Here is a 12222-nt window from a genome sequence, read left to right as displayed (position 1 = left end):
TAGTAGAAGTAAAGAAATCATAAAAAATCAGAGCAGAAATAAATAGAAATGAAAAAAATAGCAAAGATCAATAAAACGAAGAGCTGGTTCTTTGAGAAGAAAAGCAAAATTGTTAAACCTTTAGCCAGACTCATCAAGAAAAGGAGAGGACTCAAATCAATAAAATTAGAACTGAAAGAGGAGAACTTAAAACTGACATCACAGATATACAAAGGATTAAAGAGACTACTATAGGCAACTGTATGCCAATAAAATGGACAGCCTGGGAGAAATGGACAAATCCTTAGAAACATACAGCCTTCTAAGACTGAGCCAGGAAGAAATCAGAAAATTATCAACAGGCCAGTCATAAGTAATGAGTTAAAACTGTGATTAAAAGCCTTCAAACAAACAAAATCCAGGATCACATGGCTTTACTGGCAAATTCTATCAAACATTAAGAGAAGAGCTAATCCTTACTCTTCAAAAGAATTGCAGAGAGAGGAACATTCCCACACTCATTCTACAAGGCCACTGTCACCCTGATACCAAAACCAGACAAAGATGTCACACACAAAAAGAATGTTACATGTCAGTATCACTGATGAACATAGATGCAGAAATCCTCAACAAAATGCCAGAAAGCCAAATCCAGCGACACATTAAAATGATGATACACCATGATCAAGTGGGATTTATCCTAGGGATGTAAATCAGTGTGAGACACCAAATTGAAGAATAAAAGCCATATGATTATCTCAGTAGATGCAGAAAAAGCTTTTGACAAAAATCAGTAGTCATTTATGATAAAAAAACGCTCTCTAGAAAGTGGGCATAGAGGGCACCTACCTCAACATAACAAAGGCCATATACGACAAACCCAGAGCAAGCATGATTCTCAGTGGTGAAAAGCTGGAAGCGTTTCCTCTAAGGTCAGGAACAATACAAGGGTGTCCACTCTTGCCTCTCTTTTTCAGCATAGTTTTGAAAGTCCCAGCCATGACAGTGAGAGAAAAAAAATAAAAGAAATCCAAATTGAAAAAGAAGTAAAACTGTCACTCTTTGAGATGACATGATAGTATACATAGAAAAACCTAAAGAAGCCACCAGAAAACTACCAGAGCTCATCAGTGAATCTAGAAAAGTGACAGGGTACAAAATTGATACACAGAAATCTCTTCAACTTCCCGTACACTAGCAATGAGAGATCAGAAATATGGAAACAATCCCATTTACCATTACAACAAAAAGAATAAAATACCTAGGAATAAATCTACCTAAGGAGGCAAAAGATCTAGATGTAGAAAGTTGTAAGATATTGATGAAAGAAATCAAAGATGATACAGAGAGATATACTATGTTCTTGGATTGGAAGAATCAGTATTGTGAAAATGACTGTACTGCTCAAAGCAAGCTACAGATTAGGAGCAATCTCTATCACATTACCAATGCCATCTTTCACAGGACTAGGAAAAAATTTGCAATTTGTATGGAAACAGAAAAGGTCCCAAATAACCAAAGCAATCTTGAGAAAGAAGAATGGAGCTAGAGGAATCAACCTTCCTGACTTCAGACTATACTATAATAATCAAGACAAGTACTGGCCCAAAAACAGAAATATAGGTTGAGTGGAACAGAACTGAAGGCCCAGAGATAAAGCCACGCACTATGGGCACCCTATCTTTGACACAGGAGGCAAGGGTATCCAGTGGAGGAAAGGCAGCCTCTTCAGAAAGTCGTACTGGGAAAACTGGACAGCTATATGTAAAAGAGTGAGATTAGGACACTCACTAGCATCATATACAAAAATAAACTCACGATGGATTGAAGACCTAAATGGAACGCCAGACACTATGAAACTTTTAGAGGAAAGCATGAGCAGAAAAACTCCTTGACATAAGTTGCAGCAAGATCTTTTTTGATCCACCTCCTATAGTAATAAGAATAAAAACAAAAATAAGCAAGTGGGACCTAATTAAACTTGAAAACTTTTGCACAGCAAAGAAAACCATAAACGAGATGAAAAGACAACTCTCAGAATGGGACAGTACAGAGGTTCCTTAGAAAATCAAAAACAGAACTGCCAAATGAACCAGCAATCGCATTATTGTGTATATACCTAGAGAAAACCATAATTTGGAGAAGGCAATGGCAAGCCACTCCAGTACTCTTGCCTAGAAAATCCCATGGATGGAGGAGCCTGGTAGGCTGCAGTCCGTGGGGTCGCTAAAGGTCGGACTCGACTGACCGACTTCACTTTCACTTTTCACACATTGGAGAAGGAAATGGCAACCCACTCCAGTGTTCTTGCCTGAAGAATCCCAGGGACGGGGGAGCCTGGTGGGCTTCCGTCTGTGGGGTCACACAGAGTCGGACACGACTGAAGTGACTTAGCAGCAGCAGCAGCAGCAGAAAGACACATGCACTGTGATGTTCACTGTAGCACTAAATGTTCATCAAGAGAGGAATGGATGAAGATGTACATATATACAATGGAATGTTGCTCAGCCATAAAAGTTTAGAATGGAATTGATTCATTTGTAGAGACTCATACAGAGTGAAGTCAGGAAGAGAAAAACAAATATCATGTGTTAACACACATGTGTAGAATCTAGAAAAACGTATAGATGGGCTTATTTGCAAAGCAGAAGTAGAGACTCAGACACCGAGTATGGATACCGAGGGGAAAGGAGGATGGGATGAATTGGGAAATTGGGATTGACACACATATGCTATTGATACTATGTATAAAATAGATAACTAATGAGAACCTGCTGTATACCACAGGAAACTCCACTTAATTAATGCTCTGTGGTGACCTGAATGGGAAGGAAATCCAAAAAAGAGGGGATATATGTGTACATATAGCTGATTCACTTTGCTGTACAGCAGAAACTAACACAACATTGTAAAACGACTAGTCAATCCAATAAAATTAAAATTTTTTTAAAAAGACATGAATAGATATAATCTTTCCAAGGGGAAAACATGAATGGCAAACATAAGACCACATGAGATGTTTCACCCACTTAGGTAAACAAATGTTGCAAAGTTTGATAATAGTAATATTGACCAAAAGTAGGATCAAGGGGAGATTTTACATACTTGGCTATAGACTACTCCATTCACTTTGGCCAGCAGCACTTTTCATTGTCATGTAAAATTGAACATTTGCATGTCCTACAGTCTTTTGTTCTGCTCCTGTGTATATTCAGGAGAAAACCATATGCTTGCGCACATAACTACCTGGAGACCTGTTGAGAGCAGTATTTGTTCACAATTGGAAACAGAGTCATCCCAAATGTTTATGAGCAGAAAAATGGGCACATGTGTCACACAGCGTGGTTTTCTACATCAGTATAAACAAATGACCCAAGTCAGAGTGTGGACTAATTTTGCAATATAATGTTGAGTAAGAACAGCAAGTTGGTACATTTCAGTGTCACATCATTTTTTCCATAAAGCTCATAAGCAAAACTGTAGAATAAAGATATACATATGTAACCTATTCTTTTTAAAGGTAAAGGTAAGGAAATTGTGAACAGAAAATTCAAGGTAAGGAACCTTGCTGGGGGGCAGGAGAATAGGATAATAAAGTGACAAACACGTATCGGTGGAGCTACATAATTATTTTGGTTCTTCAGTTGAGTAATAACACTGTAAGCTTTTGTAAGTTTCAATAATCAAGATAATAAAAACAAAATAGGTTGCTCAAAGGGCTATATATGTTCTCCAGCACCCCCTTTTAGAGAAATACATGGTGCAGAAAGCAGGGGGTATGAAAGCCAGTCACCAGGCTGGCCCCAGGCTGGTGACTGGAAACAGGGATTTCAGAATCTCCTCTCACCTGAAGTGCCCAGAACTGAGAGTGGCTCCCCAGTGCCTGCGCCCTGTATGTGAACGGTGTGATTCACACTGAACATCTGCTCTCCTCTGGGGACTTGGGGTACTTGCCGGGCAGGTGTGTTCACATGATCGGTGTCCGGTGCAAAGTATCTCACGAGCATCTCACTTGGGGGATTAGTGCCACCTGTCTCCCCAGGGTCCTGAAAGTGTGCTTGGTTTCCTCTAGACTTCATTCCCGTGCTCCCTCTCCATGCCTTTTCCCTCTGACAGCCGTGCTGTGTTCTCACAGCGCCCAGGAGTCCTGTGAATTACTGAACCCAGGGGGGTCTTGGAGACCCCAACACAGCCTGTAACTTAGAATTGCAGGCTTTGTTAGAAAACTTTTAGCAGGTTGACCGTTAAACAATAGTAGTCATATACGCACTCAAGTACACTTGGCATAGTATAACTTGGAGCCCAGGTAGGGGATGGACTTACTGCCGGGGTTGATTGGTTGGTTACCTGTCAGAAGAGGCAGTCCATGCAGGTTATGTGCTCCGGAGCAGTTTACAAAGTAACTGATTGCAAACTAGTTGCCAGCATTACTAACAAGCACGTGACAGCCATTGTGCTCGCACTGTCATAAAGAGTCCTTTCAACTTGTGTCTGGTTGGGTACTGAATTAAAGATGACGTAGTCAGAATTTTCTCAATTGTGGTTCCCCTGGAGGAGATGACTGCTTTTCAAATGAAATTGGATAACCAGGTATCTGTTGTAAGAGTGTTTATCATGTATGTAACGTTTCTTCCAGAGATGTGTTACATCAGAATTTTGAGAGTTACAAGCCTGAGGTCCAGGAGTTGATTTGTGTGGCTGATCGTTTGGGATCCCTGATGCAATACGAAACACCTGGTTTCCTGCCAAACAAGAGAATACACAGAGGTATTTTAAAACGATCTGAAAATGGAGCTAGGGTTGTTAAACCGTGTTGTACTTTTGAAAAGAATCATTTGTTGTGCTTACTCAAAATCTCCAGGTGATAAGAACAGAAATGAGTAGATTCATTCATACTGACTTCTGAGAGAAGAATGCTTCTGGCTTTGGCTCTTATGCTGTTGCTTTGGTGTAGGTAGAATATAGGTCATCAGTTACTGCTTTAAGTCAGACAGCTCATCCACCAGAGCCATCTCCTTCCTATAGGGTGAGGAGGGATTTGAACCTCAGTTCCTTCAGGATTGAGAGGAGACAAGTCTGTGGTTGTCTCCAGTTTCCTCTAATAGAGCTGAGGTTTAGTCAGGCCGCCATGATGGTAATGTATCTCTGGTCTTGTTGAATTACCAATACTTGTGATCCTCTTTTAATATAATGATTCCTGAATTGTTCATTGAGTTGTTGGTGAAGATCATTCCCTCTAAAGGGTACTTACAAAGTCTGTTTTCCCCATATTTCCTTCTCTTAGCCATGGGTTTGGCAGCATTAGAAGTCATGCAAGCTGTACAGCGTACCTGGACGAATTCAAAGGTTCGAATGAATGGGAAAACACGGCTGATGCAGTGGAGAGACATGTTTGACATCGCAGTAAAATGGAGACGGTAACTGGCATTTAAATGAAAATAAACCAGAAATCTAATCAATGTAATATAATGTTGTCTGCTCTAGTTAGCAGGTTCTGAATCCCGTTTTATTAACTAATGTGGTTGCATGTGCACTCAGTCATGTCTGACTCTTTGGGACCCCCATGGACTGTAGCCTGCTAGATTCCTCTGTCCATGGGATTTTCTGGGCAAGAATACTAGAGTGGGTTGCCATTTCCTCCTCCTTTATTAACTAATAATAGATCTGATAAGTTATGTTTCCCGCTGTTATTCATTTTCATGAGAAAAACACTGCTCCACTGGTAAACCTGCACTGACTTCTTACTTGGTCCAGTTGGAATATGTTTGGAATTTGCAGGTTTGTGTTTCATATTTTTAGATGTAATGGACGAGAAGTTGTTTTCTCCCCACTTTCACAAAGACTTGTACATGTTTTATTTTAATGCTTTTGAACATTTCTAGGTTTTTAAGGTCTTCATTTTTAATAAGCTCTATTTTATAGGATTGCTGACCCAGACCAACCAGTGTTGTGGTTGGATCAAATGCCAGCACGAAGTCTCAGCAGAGGTTTTAACAACCACATCAATTTAATCAGGTACGAACATTCTATTTATCTCTCCTGTTTTTGTAGCAGGTTTTTTTTTTTTTAGTTTAGGCTGTGCTGGGTCTTTGTCGCTACATGCAGACTTCCTCTAGTTGTGGTGCCCAGGCTTCTCATTGGAGTGAGAAGTGGCTTCTCTCGTTGCAGAGCACAGGCTCTAGGTGTGCGGACTTCCGTCGTTGCAGCATGAGGGCTCAGTAGTTGTGGCTCTTGGACTTAGTTGCCCTGAGGCATGTGGGATCTTCCCAGACCAGCGATCAAACCCCTGTCCCTGCATTGGCAGGCTGATTCTTAACAGCTGGACCACCAGGGAAGTCCAAGGAGATTATCTTAAATAATCAATTTACAGAGACTGCAAGCAACCCGTTTCTCCTTTCTTGGTGACTTTTGGACACAGATCAGCCCTGTGCCTGCAGGTTACTGCCTGTGTTCCTTTGAGCTGGCCTGGTTGCAAAAACAAGTGTTGTGCCCCTTTTCCAGTTTCTTTGATGCAGAACTCAGTTGAAGGGTAGAATGCCAGATTTTTGCCTAGATGTCCATCTTTGAATGGTCCTAAATTATCATAGAAAGTACTTAGATGGACGACATTACGTTACCAATATATTATGTACTTATAATATTGTGGCTCAAAGAATTCTTGTAGTGAGGGAAAGGCTTCCCCCTTGAGCCACCCTGCAGCACACAAAGGGTTTGCTTCAAAGACACTGGGCGCTAAGCTGCCTTCCTGGGAGGCTGAGCCAGGTTAACTGGAGAACTTTTGTTTTGTCCAGAGGCTTCTGACAAGTCAGGGGTGTGGGTGAAGTGCTCACCCTGTTATCCCACCCTCTCAATAAATGATGAGCAAATATTAAAGAGCAGCAGCTCCAAGGGGACCCACTGCATTTAATTTTAGCTAAATTTTACAAATATGGTAGTTTTATCACATTTAGAAAGCTTCTAATTTCAGAAGCCTGAATCAGGAAAATATTCTACTATACAACTTCAACAATTGAATTTAATGGAAATGTTATTAGGATATTTATTGTTTTAATTTCTAGAAAATACATTCCCTTTCCCCTGTGACTTGTATATTCATGTTTCTTAAAGAATATCTGTGACATTTACAGGTAGACTCAACTAGCTTTAACTGAAGGCCATTCTCCATGTGCTGTGCTGCATGGTGGTGATGTGGCAGTGGAGTACAACTCCTGACTTCAGAAGACTCATAGCTTAGTGAGGGAGGCAGACCAGTGAGCTGCCAGGTAATGCTGAGATTGTGCTGCTCATGTGTACAGGATGCCAGGGGTCCCAGTCCAGCCTCAGGTGATGCTGTTTGGATAGATGGAAAACAGAGAGAGGTGGATGAGGCATGAACAACCACCCTCCCCGCCAACCCCGACACCAGTGAGTTAGGCATGGTCAGGGACGTACAACTGTGATTAGTTTATGGTTAAGGGACTGTCAGAAATCAACCCTAGAAAGATAAGCAGTAGCCAAAACATAAATAGCTTTTTTCCCTCAACAAATAATTAACATACCCATGCTAAGTCATTTTCTGTCTGGAAATGATAGCCATTCAGAGCTCAGAAGCAGAGATGTGACCTGAATGGATTTGTACATCTGGATGATCACTTTGGCCACAGGTGGCAAAGGCAGTGACTTCCCTTGAAGGGATAGGGAGTGGTTAGAAAGTTGTGTAATGTTCGGGTGCGCTGGTGCAGAGGTCTGGAAAGCTCTGTGAAAGTGAGCCGGAGGGGACGAGTGGACACGAGAAGGCAGGGTCGGAGCACTGGTGGTGGGTTAGAAGTCAGGGTGAGTGTGCAGCTGTGGGGATGTGGTTGCCCCAGGAGGCCAGGAAGCCCCAGGGCAAAAAGCAGGTGAGCACGTTTGGGAGCTGGAGTGAGTTCCTGAACTTGATGTTTGACGCGCCAGTGGGGAGCCCAGGGAGCTGTGTCTAGGGCGTAGTTGACTGTGTGTGCTGCTAGACGCATGCGTCAGCGTGTTGGCTATACATAAGGTTCTGAGAGGGTCTGTTGCTGTTGTTTTTAAAATAATTTATTTATTTTTGGGGCTGCCCTGGGTCTTCATTGCTACAGGCTGGCTTTCTCTAGTTGCAGTGAGTGAGAGCTACTCTAGTTGCAGAGCACGGAGTTTTCATTGCAGTGACTTCTCTCGTGTGGAGCACAGGCTCAGTAGTTGTAGCACATGGGCTTGGTCGGTCCACAGCATGTGACATCTTCCCAGACCGGGAATCAAACCTGTGTCCCCCTCATTGGCAGGTGGATTCTTATCCACTGTACCACCAGGGAAGTCTTGGGATTGTTTTGAAAATGGAGGTTGGGGTAGAAATGGGAGGAAAATACTATTTAGAGTGGTGGAGGGGATGAAGACAGCGAGTAAGTTACACAGTCAGAAGGAGTATTAGCAGCTAACGCTGTCAGGAATACTGAGAACGGGAGAGGGCATATTGCTGGAAAAGGGAAGGGATTCTTAACGGTAAGGTGGCAAATAAGTCTGGGCCTCATTTCAGCACTTGAGAACTTTTCTCCCTGCTTTGGAATCTCTGGACTGAGTTTGGTACCTTTCTTCCAGAGTGCTGTCCGCTGCCGACCATCAGTTTTGCTAAGACAGGCGTTTGTTTCTCCCGTTCTTTGACTGCAAAGAAACCAATGCCCCAAACCTCTTGGCTACATTATTCTCACAGATCTCTTACTGTCCTTTTGAATTAATGTTGAAATTAGATACTGTGGAACATATCTCACTGTAAAAACATTCTCAATATATATTTTTTTCTTAACAGGGGTCAGGTGATCAACATGAGATACCTGGAATACTTTGAGAAAATTCTTCATTTTATTAAAGATAGAATTCTAGTTTATCATGGGTAATCTTTCAATTTTCTTTTTCATGGTAATGGATAGATTTTATATGTTTTTCATTAGTTACATTTATGAAACTTGAAAACCGCACCTGTTGACAGAATGAACAAAATATATCACATTTTTACATAGTGTTTGGAATCATAAAGCCTTTCATAATCATTTATCAACCTTCTTTTTAATAGCCTTACAAAATCCATGGACCTCAACTAAGTGTTTTTAATCTTACAGCCCTGTGGCTTTTCTAGCCTCTCTCCTGTCTTTGAATTCAATGAAAGCAGAATGTTTCTTTAAACTTTTTAATTAGGGATTAAATGGTGGATTTCAGCCTTAATACTCATTCTCCCTCAACTGAGAGGCTGTGGAGTGTAGATAGGACAGTGGACAAAAGGCCGGGGAAGAAGAATTCTGAAGGTTAGTTGTCACCAAGTAAATATAAAATTGGCATAAAAGCCTAGTAGTATACTTCCATTTGAGCAACTTTAGGAATACAAAACACATACCTCTAATTTCATAGTTGGAATAGGAGAATCAAACCAAGCCCAGACCCATGCATGTCCACATAGACACTGGCTGTCCATCCGTTCTGGTTTTCCCTATTTCACATCTGGACAGGCTGCTGTTTCCCTCATTCTCAACTGTAGCCCAATACTTATTAAACTATTCCATTATTTCGATATTTTGGTTGTGGTCCACCATTTTGAATATTGAGCCACTTGTAATTAAGGGTTTATCTAAATTAAAGGTAATAGCATAACTAATGACTGATTTCTGTGTTAATTTTAATTGCTCTCTTTCTTTCCCCTTTAAAGAGCTAATAATCCTAAAGGATTGTTGGAAGTTAGAGAAGCTCTGGAAAAGGTCCACAAAGTGGAAGACCTCCTTCCAATTATGAAGGTAAATTTATCATCAAAATCACAGTAGTTGTTTTTAGGGGAAAAATTAGTACTCTTGGAAAGAAGAACTTATTAGATGCATATTTGTTAATGTTATTAGTATTTTAAGTTGTATAAAGTGTGCCACTTAAAAACACTGATAAAAACAGATTCTGAATAATAACCAAAATTAAAGCAGACCCTAAAAGGTAGGAAAATGAAGTTAAGAAAACAGAGTCAGTTCAACTAAAGGTTTACAGGAAGAGAAGGGGGAAAATTAAGATAAGGAGGGAATGTATGTAATGGGTGATGTGTCTTGAGTGACTGATTCCCTCTGAAAGAACAGGCATCTCAGATCGGTGTTTTAAAGCCCAGCTGTGTTCTGTTCACTGGAAACATCTGCAACGAGATGATATTCAAAAAGTTCAAGGCTGAAAGGGAGGGCAGGCAGATGCTACTGGAGAAAAGCAGGTGTGGCAATATCAGTATCAGAAGTATTTGAATTCAAGATAAAGGGCCCATCGGGGGAAATAATTATATTGTTTTAAAAGTATAATCCATTAAGAAATTAGAACTTTATGAACCTTTTCTCCAAACTACCCAACATGTGCCCACAGCAGGTACATTTGGTTTTTTTCAATTAGTAGTTTGACCTATAACATAAAACCTGAATAAATATTCTCCTTATAGCTATAGTAGATAAGACTGATGTACATCAAGTAAATGATAAGAAATTTCTGTGTATGACAAAGCTTACACATTTCTAAAGCATAACCAGGAGGCATCTTGTCATGGGCAAAGCCACAAGCTGGCCTCACACCCTGGGCCCGTCCACTCGCTGGGCTTGGCCGTCGCTTCTGGCTCTCCTCCAGGCTCTTGTGTGCTGATGAGCCTTGTTTCTGGCCGACCTGGTTATTTTGAGGGTCTCGTGAACTGAGGTGTGGTTCTCGGTCTTCTCAAGCCCATCTTAACTCAGCAAATATGTTCAGATGGCCCCTGTACTGCACTAAAATCAAATCCATAAGAATGTATCCCACGTACTCAAAAAATCCCTTAGAAAGTCACCATAGGGCTGTAAAGGAGTTCTAAAAGCTAAGTTGTTTATAGGCAAGAAACAGTAGGTCCCATTCAGGCATATCTTCAGGAGAAGCCACAAAGAAGTAGCCGGTTGCTTGCACATATGTGTAAAGTCTTGGTGAATGTAACGGCTCCAGAGGCAGCCCTGCAGCTTCTGTCATTTGGTGACTCGACTATCATGAGCTATGACTTTGGTGATATGGTTTTCCATAATGGTAAACCACACTTAATAAAGTTCTGTACAATATACAGATATACTCTTTCCTCAATTTATATGCTGTTTGCATTTCTAGAAAAGCCAGTGGGTATTTCAACTGTAACAGATATTTAGCATGTGAGTGTAAAATGAAGTCTCATTCCAGGCCTAGGTAATTATTACATTATAAACAGCTTCTTCACCCATGTTCAAATCCAGTGGGAGTCATGCCCGTGTGACTGTCCCTTGCACCTCATCCTTGTAGCCACACTCTCCCCTGAATTCCCCAAATGTCCCCCAGGGGGCAGAATGGCCCCACCTAGGACAGCCGGATGCATCAGACAGAAAGAAACTGGAGCCTGACTCAGGTTTTAGTCTTTAGCTTTCCTGTGGGTATTTTTGGCATTTAAATTTACTATATTAGGCAGAATACAGACTCAGTTGAGGGGTATTGAAAAGTGAGAGTGTTAGTCGCTCAGTCATGTCCCACCCTTTGTGACCCCATGGACTGTAGCCTACCAGGCTCCTCTGTCCATGGCATTGTCCAGGCAAGAATACTGGGGTGGGTTGCCATTCTCTTCACCAGGGGATCTTCCCAACCCAGGGATTGAACCCAGGTCTCCTGCATTGCAGGCAAATTCCTTACTGTCTGAGCCACCAGGGAAGCCCATAGTATGTGTATGTCTGTGTGTGTGTGTGCACGTGTGTGTATTAAGAAAAGAATAATGCACAAAAGGCTGCAGTTGCGTGGAGAGCTACTAAGGGGCCCAGCATCACCCACCCCCCCGGTGTCTGGCTCCCAATGCAAAGTCATTGCCTGTTTGGCTCTATCTGGGAACGGCCATCTCACTGTGGCCTTGCACACCATGCCTCCACCCAGGCTGTGTGTGTACTGGTGTTTCTAAAGGCACGCACAGAAGTAAATAAAAATACGCCTTTGTGTTTACAGTGCTGTTGAATGTGATGCCCTGACAGGTTCTTCTGAGATACACGATGTACTTCTGCCAAACAGCCAGGTTCAGAGGTACATCAGTTCCCCTCTGGGCAGCTGGTTAGTGAATTAGGGGACTGGATGTCATGAGGGCCTGGGCCCCTGTTTCCGTGTGCAGCTCAGGCAGGACCTCACCTTGCCTCACCTCACCAACTGGGTTTCCTCACCTGTGAGACTGAGACCGTGGCCTATCTTATAGGCACGCTGGGAGCATTAGAGAGAATT

General features: G+C 41.9%; 1 protein-coding gene across 8 annotated transcripts in view; it reads left to right on the top strand.

The window, feature by feature from the left end:
• Positions 1-12222, top strand: part of TTC13 (tetratricopeptide repeat domain 13) — a 79501-nt gene that overhangs the window by 55115 nt on the left and 12164 nt on the right. For all 8 annotated transcript variants that reach the window (XM_055425825.2, XM_055425826.2, XM_055425824.2 and 5 more), the window contains 5 exons: positions 4616-4746; positions 5264-5396; positions 5902-5994; positions 8780-8863; positions 9671-9755. In XM_055425825.2, coding sequence (XP_055281800.2) covers positions 4616-4746; positions 5264-5396; positions 5902-5994; positions 8780-8863; positions 9671-9755 — 526 coding nt within the window. The remainder of the gene's footprint in view (positions 1-4615; positions 4747-5263; positions 5397-5901; positions 5995-8779; positions 8864-9670; positions 9756-12222) is intronic.

This window comes from Moschus berezovskii, chromosome 12, assembly GCF_049115385.1.
Source record: "Moschus berezovskii isolate FMDL1 chromosome 12, NW_MosBer_1.0, whole genome shotgun sequence".
Classification (NCBI taxonomy): domain Eukaryota; kingdom Metazoa; phylum Chordata; class Mammalia; order Artiodactyla; family Moschidae; genus Moschus; species Moschus berezovskii.
This window is presented reverse-complemented; position numbering and strand designations above follow the sequence as displayed.